This window comes from Pseudorca crassidens, chromosome 2, assembly GCF_039906515.1.
Source record: "Pseudorca crassidens isolate mPseCra1 chromosome 2, mPseCra1.hap1, whole genome shotgun sequence".
Taxonomy (NCBI): domain Eukaryota; kingdom Metazoa; phylum Chordata; class Mammalia; order Artiodactyla; family Delphinidae; genus Pseudorca; species Pseudorca crassidens.
Genome location: NC_090297.1, coordinates 144,598,143 through 144,619,913, shown reverse-complemented (window position 1 = coordinate 144,619,913; position 21,771 = coordinate 144,598,143). Strand labels below are relative to the sequence as shown.

Here is a 21,771-nt window from a genome sequence, read left to right as displayed (position 1 = left end):
GATTTGGCACCATCATTCTACCACTGATTGGCGAAACATTGAGCCTGACACTTTAGGAAGTGTAAATGATCTCTTGGCAAAAATGAAGATTAGTTTTGGTTTCTAACTGGGCAGAGTAAGGAGGTTTTTTGAGGAAAAGTGCTGATCTTTTTTTCATGTTCAAGTATACAAAACGTTTTATGAAGTCTGTAGGTTAGAGCCAGTTACTTCATAGTTCTGGGAGTTTTAACTTCGGAATTTCTGATGCCTTGAGTTAGTCTTTATAACAACTAAAATTTGTAAGAGAGGACAATTTTCTGTGTTTTGACCATTCTCAGAATGCATAGATGTTTAAGTGTCTCTTGGATTTAATAGTCACCTCTTCTTGTTTGAAAGTAGAGGGAGGTTTTTAAAAAATGAAATTATCATTGTGATAATATTTTTATAATAATGAAGTGACAATAAATAAAAACTTATTTGAATAAAAATGAAGGATTTAAAAGTCACCTGAGTTTCATTAGAAGAAATTAATCTTCTTTGAAGTAGTCACCAAGTATAGTTTACCATACTAGGATAGTCCTCAACTGTGAAAGCACTCGTTACTAACGTTCATAAAAACTTGTTGGACATCAGTTCTCATTCCAGCCCACAACATGCCCTTCCCTCCATTTTTTTTTGTTGAGATAGAATTTGTATAATGTAAAATTCACCATTGTAGTCACCTTAAAGTGTACAATTCAGTGATTTTTTTTTTCACATAAGCACAGTATTGTGCAACCATCCCCACTGTCTCATTCCCAAATATTTTCATCACCCCATACCCTTTAAGAGTCACTTTCAGCTTCTGGCAACTACTAACCTATGTTCTGTCTCTAGGGATTTGACTATTCTGAACATTTCCTATAAATGATCTTTTATGCCTGGCTTTGCTTTCACTTAATGTTTTCAAGGTTTATCCATGTTGTTGCATGTATCAGTACTTCATTCCTCTTTACGACTGAATATTCCATTGTATGTATAGACCTTGCTTTACTTATTTATTCATCAGTTGATGGAGATTTAAATTATTCCACTTTTTGGCTTTATGAACAAAGCTACTATGAACATTCATGTACAGATTTTTGTTTGAACATGTCTTCAGTTCTCCTAGGAGTGTATACCTAAGAGTAGAATTGCTGGGTCATGTGGTAATTAATTCTGTGTTTAACTGTTTGAGGAACCTTCCCCTCACTTTTAATGCTGTGTAAAGTACCTGGCTCATGGTAATCATTTCAATAAATGCTGACTTTTGTTACTATTATTATTCCTGCCTTATTATCAAATTGTAAAAAGTTTTTCTAACAGGTCTACCCTTTGTGTTTTTTTTCTTTTAAATCCTATAGATAAATGCAGAAATGTACATACATTCTATTGGTGGATATTTGTTTTTTCTTGACATTAATTTTAATCTTTGGTATAGACAGTCAGGTTTTCCTAGGTATTTTAATGCCTAGGAAAATGAGGAAGGGGCAGGATCATGAAATAAAGAGCTAGAAGCAACAGGCAAGTAAACCAATGGAGTAAAATAATGTGTTGTTACCAGGGAGGGTCAGGAGGACATGAGGATTTCCTCTTACTTTTAACTTGCTGCTTGCAGTACTCCTTGAGCCTTGGGTAGAGAAACTTTATGGGCTGGGGCCATAAAGAATTTCTGTGACTTGAGATAGAGACTATCTTGAAAGTCTTTTCTAAAATATGCTACCTTGTGAAAGAATGAGGTCTTGTTCTCTGTGGCATTGTAGGAGTAGGCAGCAAGTGAGGTCCTTTTAGATCTCAAGAAAAAGCCCAGCAAGGCAAATTAGATTCTGCTCTTTGTCTTCTTCGGCTTTTTGAATCATTACATATGTGCCATTTAACCCAAGAGAGGAGTAGTAATAATTGAGTTGGGTAACCTTATGAATCAGTGTGTCGAATCCCTTTAACTACAGTCTGAGGAGTCCATTAAGCTTACTTAGTAATTCTCACAAATATTCTTCCCAGAATGCCTCCACTTTCTTCATACAAATGAGCAATGATTCAGATCTTCAGGAAAATGAAAAGAGAATAATTTCTCTTTTTCAAACACATGCTAATAATAGCTGTGTGAGTTTGTACTCCATGTTGTGCTGATTAATGCCCATGGCCTCTGATAGGGATTGACAGCTCTTGAATGAGTCAGCTGTCAAATGCACATCACTAATGGCATCGAATGAGCGTGAAAATATTCTTAGTCACATGTGTAGTACTGCACAATGTGACCCTTCTTTATACATTAAAATGTATTGAGATGTGGCAATACTTAACTTGAAATGCAAGATTTCTTTAAGCAAATGAATTTAAATAAAATTTTAGAGGAATTTTTTTTCCAAAATGGATAAAAAGTGCCATGTAGAATATAGCTTATACCCCTTCAAAATGAAGGAGTATAACTGGGCTTTCTTAAAAGTCAGTGAGTCTTCTTTTGGAAGAAAGACTGTCCTCTTGTCCCAAAAGATCTGCTAGCATGTCTCAGGTACCTTCAGGACTTAGTAAGTGCAGCGTTCCTGGAAGTAGCTGACTAGAGAAGATCTAAAGTTGTCTAGGCTCCACTTGAAGTGTACTACCTAGTTGCTGAACCTTACCCTTTCAGTCTTGAATTTTAGTCAAAATACGTATAGCTAAGTTGTCCTGATTTGAAATAAGACCTGTCCTGGTATGTAAGCTCATATTGTTTACTTATTTTGGCTATTTTCATTCTGTTTTCTCAGATTAATGACAGAAATACTTTCATTGCCCATTGGGACTTTTTCTGAGCTATAAGTAGGCATGTCTAGGGGCTTTTGGTAACAACCCTAAAGCTCTCTAAGGTACAGATATGGAGAAATTTGAAGCCTCTGTCTGGGAGACCTACCACTGCTCTGCTGACTTGTTTTTTTCTTTTTGATGTTGTGATAGGTCTCCATACCCTGGCATCCTCCTACTGTGCTCCTGGGTCATTCTCAAGAGGTCACATCTGTGTGCTGGTGTCCATCAGACTTCACAAAGGTTTGTAGGTGAATCTGTGGTTGGTTTAAAAAGTAGATCACAGGTTTGTAGGTTTTTCCAAGGTTAGCTTGAGAGTTAATACAGACTTTTATGTTTATATAGACATTTAAAAGATCTAGAGGCCATCCAGAATCTGTATCATCATTAATCACACATATTCTATTTTTTATACCAATAGATAAACTGTATTATGCACTAAAGAATAAGTGGATTTCTTAGTTCCCTAGAGTCATTCCTTTCCTAAACATAGGATTTAAGTTTTTAACATTAATAAAATTTCATTTTAAAATCGAAGGTAAAAAGAAAATCTAAGGTGAAAACTAGTGTTTCTGACTTTCTACATATTATCAATGTGGTGTATTAAAGGTAACACCTTGACTGTTCTTCACAGTCCAGTTTGGGTTCTCACATGCCTGAAAAATGCTTACGGTGAAGTCTTAACGTGTTAGGCTGTGTTTGACTAAAATAGAGAAGGAGTAGCTCCAAAGTATTTTAGATACTTTGAAAAGAAGAAAATATACTCACTTAAAAATTTTTTTAATAGTGATACTAAAAACAAGTAAAAACCCTGAAAGGTAGAAATCCCAGAAACATAAACAAACTCCACATACATGTAGGGATTTCACATAATAGTGGCCCGAGTTCCACTCACTTCTCCAGGGCCTACCTTTGGTCTTTGGGTTATTTTGGGTTTGCAGGAAATGTCCCTTCTGTGGAGAGCTCCTTTTTATCTATTATGTTTTGAAGGTTTGTTGCCTATTATTCCCATCTGTTTTTTTATCTTCCAGAATCTTCTCATGGTCTGATCTACTCATGGCATCCCTGCTAGCTTTCCAGTACTACTGTGGATTTCCTTTTATTTCTATATCCCTATATAACCATTTCTGTGATGAGCTTCATGATAGACATTTTTTGAAATCATTGCTTTAATCACCAAAAATTACACCCCTATGGCATTTTCCCTCTAAGATTCCCTGTGATTTCCAGTGAACCGTCTGCTTTTAATCTGGAATTTTATATCTTCATAGAACTTACTGAGATGATTTTTTTTTATTATTCAGTTAATTATCATCTTTGTCCATCCATCATATATTGCCCTTATCTCTTTGCACAGAAAAGACTCAAAGGAAGTAGCAGGGCTGTTTACTCATACCAATTTAACGACCACCTTTTTAAAAGGTTCTTTAAAATAATTTTGTCCCGAGCCTAGAATTAGGAAGATAAAAATACCGCTTTAAAAAAAAAAAAAAAGATTTACACTTTGAAATTGAAAAAACTTGGATTTAAATTCTAGCTCTGCCACTTAATTGTGGTGACCTTGGGCAAATAACTTTATTCCCATTTTGTAGATGAGGTTATTTGAGTACAAGCCTTTTTATATTGTGAGAATTAAATAAGATAAAGAACATAAATTTTCAGACATTCAGATTTAGTAGTTGCTCTGTAAATAATAACTTGTTTATAGACTATAGAATAACTGGGGATTCCAGGCATTTCTTTTGAGCAGTTAAATATGTGTGTCTTCTTTTGGCCTCCCAGTGAGGAAAGGAAAAAGCTGCCAGCCTCTTGGGGACCAAGACTTAAGAGAACGTGTGTTCTTTTTTTTCCTCTCTCTTTAGTTACTAAAATAGAGAAATTATATAAACAAATGCTGGGGAATAGCTCTGGTACCAGTGGCCATTTGCCACAAGCTCTTCAAGCTGGACTTTCTCTGCCATAAAAGGCTTGGGACCAAGATCAGGAATGGTTAGATATTTTTAAAGGGGCAAAAGTTATTTTTAACTTTTTTCAGTCTAGTGAACGTGTCGTTTTCCCAGATTGCTCCTTTACCTATCTGAAAAAGAATCTTAGGGAAAGGTTTCATTCTACTTGCCACAGCATACTAGAGTCATGGACTAAATCAGATCTTGGGAATAATCCCATTACTTTAACAATAAGCCAGAACTTGAGGAAGTCAGAGGAAAGTCATACAAATTAAATGTCAGTGACATACACTGACTGATCTTTTAAGAGAAAGAGTAGAAATGGCATCTTAATTTAATTACATGTTTTGTAGTTACACAGAAGGTGATAAAGATAATGACTTGCCCAACTTCTTGAGAATAAAATGAAATGAACCTGGTTTTATAGTAGAGCTTTAGGTAGCTAAGAAATGACTGGTCACAAAAGTCATACCAGCAGAATGTATATAAAAAAGAAACTAAAGGATTCACTTCTTTGGAAATCTGGAATGATTCCTGAAAGTAAGGAATGAAAGTATCTGACCTTTCAGATAACATTTTCTATATCCTGTTACATCAGGCAGAATAATTCTCTAATCATCAGCCCTTAAGACATACCTGTTTTTCACTTTGTTGTGAATCTTTGATTGAAACTTATTAACTCCCTTCCTGGTTCTCTGTAGATTGCTACCTGCTCTGATGACAATACACTGAAAGTCTGGCGCTTGAATAGAGACTTAGAAGAGAAATCAGGAGGAGATAAACTCTCCATAGTGGGCTGGGCCTCTCAGAAGAAGAGAGAGGCGAGAGCCGACCTAGGTAAGGATCCCGTGCATTTTTCTAAGTTTTTTAATGGTTTGATTGATTTAGTTCTGTAGTACAGATGGTGAGCTAGATTTGATCTTATTTTGGTATGTTTTCAGAGGAAAGCACCGTCTCATTGACATTCTTTTTAATATATGTTTTCTGAACACTACTATGTTTATCATCTACACAAGGCACTGGAATACACCAGTAGATTTATTTTTTAAGTATTTGTTGAACATCTACTATGTTCTAGGCACTGTTCTAAGTTCCTGGGGATTCTACAATAAACAAAAGATTCAAAATCCCAAAGATGTAAATGAAGCTTACATATTAGTGTGAGAGTTGGCAAACAAGTTAAAGAAGTAAAATTTGTCAGATAACAATATGTGGTTAGGGAAAAAGGAAAGAAGGAATGAGAGAATAGCAAAGCATGCTGTTAAAATTTTAAATTAGGTACCCAGGGAGACCTCAATGAAAAGATGGTATCTGAGTAAAAAAATTGAAGTAATGAAGTAGTAAGCCATATGGATATTTTAGAGAATGTTCTAGGCAGACAAAACAGCAAATGCAAAGGCCCTGAAGCAGGAGCAGGCCTGGCATATTTTGTGTTCCTCAAAGAGGCTAATGTAGCTGTAGTCCCTGTGGCTAAAGCGGGCAAAAGAGAAGAGGGGAATAGTAGTGGAAAATAAGGTTCTTGTATGATTTTGGCTTTTATTCTGACAGACAGAAAGCTGTTGGAGGGTTTTGAATAGAGAAGTGTATGATCTGACTTTTCTTAATTTGATCATTCTAACTTCTGTGTTGAAAACAAATTTTAAGGGGATCAGGGTAAAAGCTGCAAGCTAATTTAAAAGCTCATTGAAATAACGCAGGAAGCAATGATGCTGACTTAGACCAAAGAGGTAGCAAATGGTGGGACAAAAAGTCTTCAAAATCTGGATATGATGGAGCCAATAGAATGTGCTGTGGGACGTAAGGGAGAGTTATCAAGGATAACTTCAGAATTTATGGCTTGAGAAGCTAGAAGGGTGGAGTTGCCGTTAACGTATATAGGAATCACTGCAGGAGGAACAGGTTTGGGGGAGGGAACAGCTGGATATGTTGTTTGATATTGTTAGACATCTAAGTGGGGATGTCAGCGAGGCAGTTAGATGTTTAATTCTGCAATTTAGGGCTGGAGTTGTAAATTTGGGATTCATCATCATATTGGTAAAAGGTAGCTATAGATGGAAAAGAGAATAGGTCTGGGGTCTGAGCCTTGGAACATCCTAATATTTAGAAATTGGAGAGGTGAAGGAGCAGGTACAACCTGAGAAGTAAGAGAAAAACCAAGAGTATTGTGTAAACTAAGAAAGATCAGATGTTTTTGGCATGCAATGTAAGATGAAGGCTAAAAACTGACCTTTAGGTTTGGCAGTGCAGGCAACCTTAGTGAGAGCAGTTTTTGGTGGTGTGTTGGTGGCCTGATTAGTGTTGTTCAGGAGGATGGGAGAAGAGAAGGCTCTTTCAAGAAGTCTTCCTAGAAAGGAAAGAAGAGAGATGAAGTGGTAGCTGAAGGAGGAAGCTGTGTTGAAGTTTGTTTTGGTTTTGTTTTGTTTTTTTGTTTTGTTTTGTTTTGTTTTTTGTGGTACGCGGGCCTCTCACTGTTGTGGCCTCTCCCGTTGCGGAGCACAGGCTCCGGACGCACAGGCTCAGCAGCCATGGCTCACGGGCCCAGCCGCTCTGTGGCATGTGGTATCTTCCCGGACCGGGGCACAAACCCACGTCCCCTGCATCGGCAGGTGGACTCTCAACCACTGTGCCACCAGGGAAGCCCCTTGTTTTGTTTTTAATGAGAATATAGCATTTTGTATGTGACTGAAAGGATCCTATAGTGAAGGGGAAAATCGATGCAGGGAAGTTTGCTGGACAGTGTCCTCGAGTGAGGGGATGATATCTAATATACATGTTGAAGAGTAGTCCTTTGTCAGGGGTGTAGATAGTTCATCCATAGTAACCAGAAGGCAGAAATATAGGCACAGTGAAGGTAGGTGGATAAATGGGATGGTCAGAACTTGTGGAAGTTTCCAACTGTTCTGACAGCTTCTATTTTCTTAGATAGGAATGAGGATCATCAACTGAGAATAAGGATGAGGGGTGGAAGTGATAGAGATTTGAGGAGAGAAAAGAAAGTCTAGAATAGTCATATAGAGATTAGAAGAGTAAATGGACCAGGGAAATATGATGTTGAGCATAAGAGTCAACCTAAGGCTGGCACTCACTCATTGAAAGTGAGCAGTCAGCATGGTTGTGCATCTGCTGCACAGGTACAGGTACACTGTAGGTGGAAAGTTGGTTTTAACCAGTCATATGGTTTGTTTGGTTTTTTTAAATTTTTTTCAGTAATTTAATGTTTTATTTATTTTTGGCTGTGTTGGGTCTTTGTTGTTGCGCGTGGGCTTTCTCTAGTTGTGGTGAGCTGGGGCTACTCTTCGTTGCGGTGCGTGGGCTTCTCATTGCGGTGGCTTCTCTTGTTACGGAGCACGAGCTCTAGGCTCACGGGCTCTAGGCACCCGGGCTTCAGTAGTTGGGGCATGCAGGCTCAGTAGTTGTGGCTCACAGGCTCTAGAGCGCAGGCTCAGTAGTTGTGGCGCACGGGCTTAGTTGCTCCGCGGCATCTTCCCGGACCAGGGCTCGAACCTGTCTACCCTGCCTTGGCAGGTGGATTCTTAACCACTGCGCCACCAGGGAAGTCCCTCTGCTGCCTTGTCTTTATATGTATTTTTTGCTCCCTAATTTTGAAAAACAAAAATGAATTATATGAGGAAAAAGCCATCAGCATTGCCACCACTCATACAAAATTTCAGTTAACATTTAGAGTTATTTTTTGAGATTTTACTCCCTTATCCATAGAGATTTTCTTGTTAACAGTCATAGTTAAACTACAGATATATTTGGATTTCTTGAGGATTTTTTTCACTGAACATGATATTCTAAGCACTTTCCGTGTTATCTTTTTAGCAAAACATTTTGAATCATCCCCTGGGTAAATGTTCCATAGTTTACCTAGCTATTCTATTGTAGTTGGACATTTTATTTCCAATGTTTTGTGGGAAAAATTTTTTTTCTGAATTTAGGGTCCCCATCTCCCATTAAAATAGATTCCCAGAGGTGGAATTTCTGTGTTAATGACTATAAACATTTTAACATTTTTGATGAAAATTATGTTTCTTTTAACTAGGTGTTTTTGTTGTTTTAAGATTTTTTTGATGTGGACCATTTTTAAAGTCTTTATTGAATTTGTCACAGTTTTGCTTCTGTTTTTTGTTTTTTGGTTTTTTGGCCACAAGGCATGTGGGATCTTAGCTCCCCGAACAGGGATCGAACCTGTACCCCCCGCGATGGAAAGCGAAATCTTAATCACTAGACCACCAGGGAAGTCCCTAACTAGGTGTTTTTAGTGTGTCATTAATTATTCTTAGTTTTGGAGGTCAAGTCACAAAAAAGTTGCATACGTTGACCAAATTTGTACCATACTAATAACATTTAGCCATTATTGAATATTAATACAGTTGTTCTAAGGACCTAGTTGGATTATCTCGTTTAATTCCCCAAACAACCGAAACTGAAACTCAAGGAACGTAGGCTTGCCTAAGATCACACAGCTGTGAAGTTATAGTAGAATCAGAGTTCAGACCCTTGCAGTCTGATTCTAAAGCTCATGCTTGGAAGCACCTTGCAGTATTGCCTCCTTTAACCCAGCACAGCAAAGCGAAGTTCAAACTAAGCCTGGACCAGGAGCTAGACCTAGATTTCTCTGTCTCTGGGTGATGCTAGAGTTAACTCTGAAGAGCACTACAGAGCAGCAACCTGACGCAAGGGCCAAAGGCTGGTGCACTGGCCATTCGGCCCTGTAAGCCAACTTGCAGCAATGGATTGGCTGCTGCTAATCACACTGCCGTTTTGAGAATTATGTTCCTATGTTTTCCCAAGCCTCTAATTGCCACCCCAATCCTTCACTGCTGTCCTGGACTGCCTGTCTTCTCTTCTGGCCCTTTTAACCTAGTAACTAGAAAGCTTTAAATCCCAAGGCACGGCCCCTTTTACCTTGTCCTACTTTTCGCAGTCAGCACCTGCTCTGTTGTTTACTATTCTTTCACTGTTTCAGCCAGAGATTTCATAGCACCGTCAGGGCAAATGGTTCTCTGCCTTGTCTGTGCATCATAGCCACTTGTGGAACTTTTTAAAAGTTTGTCTCCAGAAATTGTTCAGTAGGCCTGGGGTAGGGGCCAAGTACCTGTATTATTATAAAGCTCCACATTAAGTCTGCTATGCAGCCAGATTGAGAACCTCTGGTCAAGTATTACTAAGTGACAAAAATGATTATCTTAAAGAGAAGGAAACCTTACCTGTTCTATCTCAAGTGCTTGCTGTAGTCTTTTTTTTTATAACTTTCTTTTTAATTTATTTTTGACTGTGTTGGGTCTTTGTTGCTGCGCCGAGGCTTTCTCTAGTTGCGGCAAGTGGGGGCTGTTCTTCTTTGCAGAGCACTGGCTCTAGGCGCAAGGGCTTCAGTAGTTGTGGCATGCGGGCTCAGTAGTTGTGGCTCACAGACTCTAGAGTGCAGGCTCAGTAGTTGTGGCACGTGGGCTCAGTAGTTGTGGCTCGCAGGCACTAGAGCTCAGGCTCAGTAGTTGTGGTGTAAGGGCTTAGTTGCTCCACAGAATGTGGGATCTTCCCGGACCAGGGCTTGAACCCGTGTCCCCTGCATTGGCAGGCGGATTCTTAACCACTGCGCCACCAGGGAAGTCCCAGTTTATAAGAATTTGCCTGAAGTATTTGTCATTGCCTGTAAACAAGGGACAGGACACATAGAGAAGAGTTCTATCCACTATTTGATTTGCTTTACAGAGAGCGTGCATTGAGTTTCTGAAACATTCTTTGACATTCTTTGGCTTGTGGAAAATCATAAATTGTAAATTAAGGTGGAAAGCCACATGAGGCCTGATAACAAGTAATTGATGGAATTACTTCTTATGGAGATTAAAAACTATCTCCATTTAATAGATGTGGAAACCGGGGCAGAGGTGAATGGTTGTACCAAGTCACATAGTGATTGTGTCAGATTGTAGACCTGTATGCTCCTTAGTGTGCGGTGCCTCTCTGCCCTGTGCTCAGAAGTATACACAGGAATGCTAATCGCAACTTTACTTATGAAAACAAAATATCATTAACAACCCTAATGTCTTACTGTTACCTTAGGATACTTTGTAGCTGTTAAAAGTGATATAAATTTGTATTAATGTGGGAAATGTTCATGATATGTTATGAAGCAGGTTACTAAATATTTGGTACATCATGGTCCCATTTTTGTGTAGAAAAAAGAGATGTATTATATCACATGCACAAGTATAGAAAAAACATTAAAAGTGGTTCACTTGGATGCTGTTAAATTTTTCTGTAATTTCTAGATTTTTACAAGTATGTGTTTTACAGCAGGGTGTTTGGGGGGCTGGCAGTTAGGAAAAGGGAAGGAAAATGCTAAAAGGGTCCAGTAAGAATCAAATGACTTATGTGATCTGCTCACTGGGAAATCAACCCCTGGATGATTAAGTTAGCTATAATTTTCCTTGATGAGAACTTGGGGGTATTCTATGGCTTTCACTTCTGATTTTTGTGACCCTCTTTTCTTTTTCAGTAACAGTGACAAGTAGCCAGAGTACTCCTGCCAAAGCCCCCAGAGTAAAGAGCAGTCCATGCATTTCCTCCCCATCATCAGCAGCTTGTGCTCCAAGCTGTGCTGGAGACCTCCCTCTTCCTTCAAATACTGCCACATTCTCTCTTAAAACCCCTCCTGCCAAGACCCGATCTCCCATCAGCAGAAGAGGCTCCGTGTCCTCTGTCTCTCCCAAGCCACCCTCATCTTTCAAGATGTCCATTAGGAACTGGATGACCCGGACACCTTCCTTATCACCACCCATGACTCCACCTGCTTCTGAGACCAAGATCATGTCTCCAAGAAAAGCCCTTATACCTGTGAGCCTGAAATCATCCCAAGCAGTGGCTTGCTCTGAGTCTAGAAACAGAGTAAAGAGGAGGCTAGACTCAAGTTGTCTGGAGAATGTGAAACAAAAGTGTGTAAAGAGTTGCAACTGTGTGACTGAGCTTGATGACCCAGTTGAAAAGCTTCATTTGGATCTGTGCTGCCTTGCTGGTAACCAGGAAGACCTTGGTAAGGACTCTCTAGGTCCTACCAAACCAAGCAAGATTGAAGGGACTAGTATGAGTGTCACAGAGCCTCCTTCTCCTGCCAGTCCTTATGCTTCAGAAGGCTGTGGAACGCTACCTCTTCCTTTGGGATCTTGTGGAGAAGGCTCTGAAGTGGTAGGCAAAGAGAATAGCTCCCCAGAGAATAAAAACTGGTTATTGGCCATGGCAGCCAAACGGAAGGCTGAGAATTCGTCTCCACGAAGTCCATCATCCCAGACCCCCAACCCTAGGAGGCAGAGTGGAAAGACTTCTCCAGGCCCGGTAAGTTGGCAGTGGTAGAAGATGCATTTCCCAACTGGCCAGGGCAGGCACAGATCTCTTCTCAAAAGTCAGAATGTTTTGGTTTTTTTTTTTAAAGTAAATCTATTTATTCCTAGGATTGCCAGATTTAGCACATAAAAATGCAGGACAAATATTCGTGGGACATATTTATACTAAAAGTTTTTCATACTAAAAGTTATTTGTTGCTTGAAATTCAAATGTAGCTGGGTGTGTCCTGTATTTTATCTGGCAACCCTATTTACTTCCATTAAAATCCCATCTGTCGGGCTTCCCTGGTGGCGCAGTGGTTGAGAGTCTGCCTGCCGATGCAGGGGACATGGGTTCGTGCCCCGGTCTGGGAGGATCCCACATGCCGCGGAGCAACTAGGCCCGTGAACCATGGCCGCTGAGCCTGCACGTCCGGAGCCTGTGCTCCGCAACAGGAGAGGCCACAACAGTGAGAGGCCCGTGTACCGCCAAAAAAAAAAATCCCATCTGTCAAGGTCCATACCCCTCAGCCCCATTGCCTGATTCATCAAAGCCTTCTTCATCCTCCAGGATGTCAATTCAAAAATATCTTCCCTCTCCTTTGTTTGACATTATTCCCTCCCCTACCCCCCAGCCCCTGCAGCCTCTTTTTATAGATTCTCTCCCCTTTTTATAGACAAAGCTGTAATTCATGGACAAGTTGCCAACATCCATAAATAGATTTTCAATATGTAATTACAGCTTATAATTATTTAAAATAAAGCAAAATTAAGATACTTACAAAGCAATTTAAGTGAAGAATCCTAGATTTTTATGATTTTTCCCCAGTCTTTTACGATCATCTTGCTCACACCGGTATTTTTGGCAACTCACCTGTATCTGCCTTTTTTTAAACATTTAGTTTAACTTTACTTATCTTTTTATTTAACTTAGATAATTTCAAAAACAGATATTGCTGGCAGAAATAGCTTTGTGAACCTTGAAAACCAAGTGACTCATGGTGGAGGCAGAAGTAGCTGTGAGCATTGGGTGAGCTATGGGTACCACTCAAAGGGAATAGAAAGCTTCTGCTACTCAGTTTGCAAGTTAAGGATGGAGTTGGGTTAAGGAATTTTCTCCTGTAGTTCATAGTAGCTCTTTGTCTGTGTTAGGGAGAAGGTGGAAGAACGATTGAAACCCAATTTAGGAGTCATGATCAGTAACATCTGCCCATTTAAAGGGCAGAAGCTAGATAACCTTAGGCCAGTTCTAGTTTAATAAGTGTTCATATCCCCCTCCTACTGTCATGAAGCCTATCCCATAATTTTAGGAAAGATAAACTAGAAGTTTTTTTTTTTTTTTGGCTTAAACAACAGACATTTATTTCTCACAGTTCTGGAAGCTGGGAAGTCCAAGATCAAGGTGCTATTCTCATCCTGGTGAGGGTCCATTTCTTGGCTTGCAGATGAGTTGTCGTATTGCTTTATCATCGTATGGTGGCGGTAGAAATATTTTAAAGATTACTTCAAACACAAATTCCAAGACCTGCTACAGAATAGTAAAAAAAAAAACAAACTATAAGTAGTCTTTCCTTTTTTCTCTCAAAATTATCCCTGTAGGTGATCTTTGCCCCTAGCTAAAATTCCTATTATCATAGGAATTTTATTTCAGGGAGCTAGTCCAAGCTATGTGTTAGCAGAAAAGCAATTTCAATAAAAAATTGTTTTCATGAATGTGTACACCTTAAAGGCTGTAAAAAATAGTGTGCTGGTCCAAGATATTTCTGGCTTTATAATTTCAATCTTTGAAGCTTAAGTTTCTTTAAAATAATTTTTTTCTTTATGTACATGTTGATAATGTAGACTTCAGAAAAGGGTAGTATCTGCCATTTGAATACCTATCTCGTTTGTAAATTTGGGAGGGTGATTTACTTACGTATTTCAAAGAGGATAGTAATTGTAACCTCTTTGGTTCCTATTACGAGGCTTAACTGGCAATATTTTCTGTTCACATGAAAAATCTGTTTCCTCCTTCCTTGCATGCTGCCTTAAATTTTTCTGTATTTAGTACAAATCAACCAAAAGAGACATTGCCATCAAAGTATTTGAGACTGAAATCTATCTGACTAAATAAGCAAATTTCTAGGCATCCTAACTTAAAATACCCTTAGTGATAACTTGCTGAGGTAACAGCTGAACTTTGTCTTAGAAAATCTTTAGAATCTAAACTTTCTTCTTCTAGGTCACCATTACTCCCAGCTCCATGCGGAAAATCTGTACATATTTCCATAGAAAGTCCCAAGATGGCTACTGTAGTCCAGAACAGTCAACAGAATTATAGATTCTCATCTGAGTGAGTTAACTGAACTTTGACCCATTAAAACAAGATAAAAAATTCAACAGAGTGACTCTGTAACTCTGGTTTTAAGAAAGCTACCGTTTTTTCCTTTTTAGAGAAAATCCTTTCAACTCCGAAATTTACCTAGCCTGGTTCTACTGCCATGGTGTACCGTGCAGCTTCCTCGGAATGAATGCTGTGTTTAAATTTCATAAAGTAAGTTTGTCACTGTGTAACATTTTGAATGAGTAGTCTTTACTTTTTAAATTATGCATCCTCCCTACAATAATGATATCCCATGTCATAGAGGCAAAAAAACAAGTGTTGTCTCTCTTACTCTGAAACTTTCTGGGCACAGTGGAAAGTATCTGCAGGCCACAGCAGGAGGCCTGTCTGTGAAGGTCAGCTGCTGAAGAGGACCCTGGGTCTCTGCTGCTTCCAACAAATACAGTTTCATATAAAATATATATAATCTTTTCACTACATTTTTGTGGGGTTTTTTAAGTATGTGGTAAAATGTGATGTTTAGATAAGCAAATTTATATTGATTCAGTGTTAAAATACAATCTCAAGTTAAAATCATCTTTATTTTAAAAGCAGTGATAAATATCAGCTCGTTGGAGAAACTTAGAGAACACTAGAAATGTTTGTCTTTTTTTCCCCCGTATATATCTCCCATATGAGATCTAAGGTTCTCATATTTTTACCAAGCAATCTACTATGTTTCCAACCCAACATCACGTTCTAGAAAAGGTTATAGTTTTTGCCATTTACTGGAGGAAGATGTTTATAGAATCAGTAGTCACTGAAGCTGGAGTTTGAATTCAGTCTTCAGTTCTCTAGGGGCTGCTACTTTTTTAAAAAAGAAGTCATCAGATTTTAAGAAAAAGTAATGATTTTTTATTGATATTTTTATAAAAGTAGGTAGTTCTTAACTGAAAATCCAGAACCTAAAGAGTAAATCTTGACTTTAACTTGATTTTTTGGATTCTCTTTATATACGAAAAAGCAATGATCTTCTAGTAGAGCCCTGAGCCAAACATCATAGAATTTTCTCTAGGTATTTAATAGAGAGAGTGTACAGACTGACTCTCAGTTAATAGTGTGCAAAATATCTTGAGTATCCCTTACCTTAACAGTTACGTATCAATCAGCTTCAAATGAACCATTGTTTTATATTTTAGCCCTTTGTAACCTTATAGAAACAAGCTCCGTGTACTTCTATGTACTATGTCCTTGGAAGGGAGTCCTCTTCCAGTCATGAAACTTGATTCATTTTATCCACATCCCTGAGGACTGTGTAGACTTTATTCATACTTTTGTCATCATTTTAAAATCTATTCTTAATGATAACTCTTTAATTCCTTTGATTCTTATAAATGAAGGTGTAACAACAAGAAACTGCATGGGTCAGTTAAGCATGGGTTCTCCTGGTTTTATCCAAGGAGAAAGGTAAATAAAGGAAAGCCACAGAAATGCTATTTTCGAAACAAAGTATGCCGTAGCATTAACTGAATATTTAAGAACTCTACTTATATTTGATGTTTGATTTTTGTGTGTTTGTGGGAAGGTGTTATTTATGACCAATACCTGCCAATAATGCAATCTATCTTTCTTGATTTGAAAGCCAGTGGGGAAAAGGATCCATGAAAAAGAGAACTAAAGTAGGTGGTTTTCTTCTTTGTATCCCTGCTCATCTGACAGTTTCTGCTGAGTAAAATTGGGGATAAATGTGACTGTCAGAAACTGTGCTGAGAGTCTACTGAGTGTAACATTCCCACTTGGAAAACTAGTACTTCAAATGGGTGCCAAAGTTCAAATGTAATGAGATAATAATTATCCCTGCTTGTGTCAGTGTCAGACTTTGAGCTGCTCCTGAATAATAAAGCCTTTTACCTTATCTGATGTTCTTTTCTGAGCTTTTGCATTAACCTAGAAGCAGTCTGTCTACACAAAAGAACTATAGCAGTAATCAAGAATCCCTTCTACTTGCTCATTGAATAAAATTTGTTTATTCCCAAGGACATGATCTAGTTCAGGCTGAAAGAGGTTTTCATAAAATACGTCTTGCTTGATCAGACCTTGAGTGTTTAAGGTGACTTGGATTACTTGATAAAGGAGGGTGGGGTGGTGTAATTCTTTTTAGAAACAAGTATTTCCAGCCCAAGGTTTTCTATTTGAACACACTCCAAGCACTTTTGCTACAAAGCTGTATTAGAGTTTCCGTTTGGCTGTTTCAACACAGGCCCTTAATTTACTTTTGCAAGGGTTGACTAATTAGTCCTTTAAAATGTCTCTTAATCTAGGCTGCGCTTTCAGTTGGTGATAAATCAGAATCATGTGTAGCTTACCCCGTTGGGGTGGCAGAAGGCAGGTTCAGCCCACCATCCCTATCCCCAGCCTTAATAACTTAAAACTTTAAGATTTTTGGGACACCCTGTGTAGGAGGCATTTTTTAAAACCTCAATTGTGCAATATGCATGTCTAGACATTACTTTTTTCTTTTTAAGTGTGTGTGTGTGTGTGAGTTGCTTTAACCCTCACCTTGAAATTAGCCAGTGGCAATGATCTTGTATAGGTCACAGCAGTTTAACATATGCTTTTTGAGAGCCTGTTGTAGCCGACACACTGCTGCTCTTAGGTCTGTTCTTCTGCTTTTCCTAGTTCCAAAAGGGACAGGACTTCCTCTCACACTGCTCTTAAAGCAAAGGACAAGCAGTCTCACAGAGAGAATCCGTTCCACAGCTAGGTGGTGTGGGCAACATTTTACAGAGGTGCATCAGAAGAGAAACTGAGTGAGGATGTCGTACTAGAGAACCTGAGTTCTTGTCCTCCTTGTGGCAGTTCAGCACAGGTGTCTGCTTTGTAATTATATACAGGGCTGAATGCTGGCCCCGTTGAGCATCACACCGCTTCCCACACAGGTCTCCATAGGAGATCCTTTGCCTGCCGTCGGTTCGGATCATGCCACATCACGGATTAACCGGTTACGCATCAGATTCCTAGGAATTGTGGAAAAACCTGCATTGTGCATGTGCTCTTTAGAGATTGTTTGCACGTTATAAGCAAGCCAAACAACATTTTGTTGGATGTGAAGTGAGTCAAATACTTCATTAGATCCAATGCCAGGAATACAAGCCCAGCTTGCTATAAGGGACTCACTTTGTCATCTAAAGGGGTAGAAAAACCTGTTTTATTTCTGAGCTACGTTTGAGCACATGCTAAAAAGTGTAAGGGTTGTTATAGAATTATGTAAAGTCAAGTCAGCCTTTAAAAAAAACATTAGGCAGCTTGTTTGGATCAGTATGCCTACAGCAAGTATGTACAACACAAATGAGAGGTGTTACAGTATTAAAGCATAGGCTTATTCCATCCCTGAAGCTCATCCCTCCCACTTCCCTGCTAAGCCAGGAAAGAGGACTTCAAGGATATATAACCAGGTTCTTAATTTTGAATTTCAAAGGTTTAATATTCCATTTATACCCCATTTCTCTTTAATTTCCTTAACTTGCCACTTGCCCTTTCCCGTTTTGACATTCTAAATAATTCAAGCTATTTTGTAGAATATGAATAGCACATTTTAAATGCCTTTGATTGGAAGACATTCAGTTCAGCCAACACATCCATCACCTGGAAGATGTTCAATTCAGCCAACACTTATTTATTCACTCCTGCCAAGCCCTGTGTGAAGCACCTGGTCTGCAGAGTTCCTCCCTTTATTTTCAGTAGTCAAAGGAGTCACTTTATCTGTGGCGCTTCAATAGGCTAAAGTCAGCATTTGAGGGAAACAGGCAAAGATCGGATTTTCACGTCCTTTGAATGAAGTTGTGAGCAGCTACGATGTAGCAAGTGCTGGCTAGATGCAGACTCTTCCCTCCAGGAACTTCATTCAACTGCCACTTAAAGCACCTTTAACTTTTCAAAGTAAGATGCTTTCCTCATGCATGTTTCATATATTCTTTATAACACTGTAAATAACAGTTAAAAACATCTCTAGACTGCATAGCTTTGAATTCCAGCCCTAGCTGTATGACCTTTGGCAAGTTCCTTAACCTCTCTGTGAATCAGTTTCCATGAGATGTGTGGTTATTACATGTACAGTTCTTAGGACAGTGCCTAATAGCACGTAATAGCTTACATTTATTGAACAATTACTGTTAGCTATTATTCTCATAAGGTAGGGAGGGCAGGGGTTGTTAACCATATTTGATAAATGGACATAAAGGTTTAAGTAACCAGTTCTTCTGACATTCCTGTTCCACTACAGTTGTGATCCTCAGTTAGGGGAACTAAATCAGAATCACCTGGGAAGCTTCGCCTGGGCCTCCAGTCTTAGCACTTTTCAAAAGGAGCAAATGGGCCTCTGGGAAAAAAAATCTCTATTTCCCCAGGTGTTTGAGATTCATGACTCTTTCTCACCAGGTGTACATGAAAATTACAGAGGTTATTTCATATATAGCCTCAGCCACTGTTTAAAGAGGCTGTGGTTTGCAAATCTATATCCTGGACTCTCAAGTAAGCCAAAGACGTTGCTCACACAAAGCCCACCCTCCCTGGACTCTCAAGTAAGCCAAAGACTTTGCTCACACAAAGCCCACCCTCCCATTTCCTGACCGCTGCCCCCAGCTGTGCTACATTGTTTAAGATGTGTTCACCTTTAGGGAGGAAGCTGCTGCTGGGGGACATTTAGAGCCAAATCTTGATCATTTGTTGGGCTATTGTGTTCCCTGGCCAGCGAGTAGGCAAATAAGAGGTAAAGCTCAAAACAGGCTATGCTGCTGTATTAGTAGCTCTGATTTTGTAAGAAACTTAGAGTCAAACATTTGGTTGAGGAGTACTGTGTAAGTCTCTAGATTCTTTTCCCTCACTTCAGTGAGATTCTTCCCTGAGCTCTTTTTCAATGCCAATAATACTTAGTGCCTTTATTTCATCAGTGCCAAAATACCAGCCATGAAGGTTTGACATTTTGGTGGACAAACCCAACATTGAGGTTTCAGTTGGTATCTGTGTTGCCACTGCTGCTGTTCAAGACCGTGATTTCCAATTACGAGAACTTATAGAATGTAGCATTCTCTTATTAGGAGTTGGCACCTTCCTCTCCGAACAGTCCTCCATGTTGGACCCCTTCATCAGTTTGTGCCAGTTATCAATTCAGGTGAAGATGTAAAGGGCTGATTTTTTTTTTTCTTTCTGTTAACAGCCTTACTTTTAAATCCAGAGTTTAAAAGTAATTATACAAGTGGGCCCTTCCCTATCATATTACCAGATAACGTATGTTATTGAAATAACAAACTATAAATAAACCATCTGGCCTTGCTATGCTGATACGAAGTTAGCACATACTGTCATACGTCACTCGATAATCATTCAGCACCAGTCTTTTCCTCTTTTTAATTTCTCTTCCACCTTTTCCCCATCACCTACAGTACACTCAAACATGATTTTCCAAGAATTATTTGAAAAGAAGCATAATAGGATTTATGAAGTGTAACTGAAATAATAGCGGTATAGGAACTGAAAAGTTAAAATCCAGTAGGCATTGTTGCCCCAGTAATGGGTCAATATTTGGTCCAACAGTTAGTGTCAAGTTGGAAATGCTACTTCCATAAAAGCCTTATTAGATTTTTCTAGCTTTATGTGGGAGTACGATTCCAAGTCCAAAACTCAATGTCTTCACAAAGAGGTTGACTAGCAGACAAGTCAAAATGAATATTAATAACCTTTGAGTGGGGAAGAGAAATGATAAACATTTCTCAGCTTCCTAGTTAGGTAATGAGGTATTGGCTTTTAAGTGTTGCAGCTATAATTAAGTATCTGGTTTTGGAAAACTACCTCCTAAAACTAAGACATGTAAGCAACAAAAGTCTGGAATTATACATGGAATGCCTGCAGAGCCAGGAAAATTAGAATGTGGTTTTTTGATGATTAAGAATGGTTTCTATTCCAGCCAACTCTCCTGTACAATAAATTGCACAAAGAGAGGATGCTGTTTAGAGCAGCTTGTTAACTCGAGTTATCCTGTGGTGTCCTCATGCCTTCCTGTTTACTTTGACAGCATTTCTAATCCCATTCACTTTTGCATGGTATTTTGGCCAGCTGAACAGTAAATGAAGCCAGGGTTGTGAGTTGGATTCCCAAATGGCCTATTCACTTCACTCTGTTCTGTGGCTACAGGCAGCCTGTCACATGCCTCCCCTAGCAAGCCACCCCAGAGAGGGTGGTACAAACTCATAGTATGTACCCTCACTATACACATCCTGAAGGCATTCTGAATTCCTGTCTTTCCTCACTTCTCCCTATCTTATGACCAAGTTTATAAACCTCTTTTAATCAAACTTATAGATTCTTTCATGTAATACACACAATAACCCAATAAGTGACTATAATTGTTATCTACATTTTGACAGATCCACATTTAGACAGAAACTAAAGCATGAAAGTTCAGTAGCTTGCCCAAGGACACATAGCCAACAAGTGGCAGCTTGTAGATCGGTCTGACTCAAAAGCCCACAGTACTAATTCCCATACTATAATAACTCACAGAAAGAAGCCTGTCCCTGGCCCTCTATTAATCAAATATATGCTTCCTGGGCTTCCCTGGTGGCGCAGTGGCTGAGAGTCCGCCTGCCGATGCAGGGGACACGGGTTCATGCCCCGGTCTGGGAAGATCCCACATGCCGCGGAGCGGCTGGGCCCGTGAGCCATGGCCGCTGAGCCTGCGCGTCCGGAGCCTGTGCTCCACAACGGGAGAGGCCACAACAGTGAGAGGCCCACATACCGCAAAAAAAAAAAAAAAATATATATATATATATATACACACACATATATATACACATATATATATGCTTTTCATTTTGTGCACATTTGAAAGAGAACTCTCAAAATACTCCAAAGACATTTCCTACTTGAGTAATAAAAAAATTACTCTTTGGGAGAGGAAACCATTCTTAACTACAGGAGGAAGGTGATATACAGGTCGAGAAGCTTGAACCAATACTGATAACGTTATAAGAACACAAGAAGACTGACAAACAGGATCAAAAGCTAGAAAAACAGGAACAAAGGCACAGAAGTTAAAATTCTTTAGGAAAGAAAAAGTGGAATAAAGCTTGCCCACGAATATAAGGGAGAGAATGAAGGATGAAGATGAGGATACACAGAGCCTATGACCCAACAATTCTACCCCTGTGCCCTAAGGGAACTCACATGCACTGGGCATGTGTACAGGGATGTTCATAGCAGCATTGTTTATACTGGCCAAAGGCTGGAAACAACCCAAGTGTCCATCTACAGTAAAATGGATAAACTGGGATACTCATAATGGAAGACTATATAAAAGAATGAACTAGCTACACATGACAATGTGAATGAATGTTAGAATGTTGAACAAAAGAAGCAAGAACAAAGG

At 39.2% G+C, this 21,771-nt stretch overlaps 1 protein-coding gene across 5 annotated transcripts in view; it reads left to right on the top strand.

Annotated features, from left to right (window-relative positions):
• DTL (denticleless E3 ubiquitin protein ligase homolog) overlaps positions 1 to 16,644 on the top strand; it is a 40,399-nt gene extending 23,755 nt beyond the window's left edge. Inside the window, exons 12-16 of one of the 5 annotated variants that reach the window (XM_067729025.1) lie at positions 2,932 to 3,021; positions 5,426 to 5,561; positions 11,227 to 12,059; positions 14,480 to 14,579; positions 15,995 to 16,642. In XM_067729025.1, coding sequence (XP_067585126.1) covers positions 2,932 to 3,021; positions 5,426 to 5,561; positions 11,227 to 12,059; positions 14,480 to 14,569 — 1,149 coding nt within the window. In that variant the 3' untranslated portion in view covers positions 14,570 to 14,579; positions 15,995 to 16,642. Of the gene's footprint in view, positions 1 to 2,931; positions 3,022 to 5,425; positions 5,562 to 11,226; positions 12,060 to 12,980; positions 13,077 to 14,267; positions 14,379 to 14,479 lie in introns of those variants that run through there. The other 4 variants (XM_067729024.1, XM_067729020.1, XM_067729023.1 and 1 more) reach the window with 4 other exon arrangements.
• Positions 16,645 to 21,771: the final 5,127 nt, after the last annotated feature.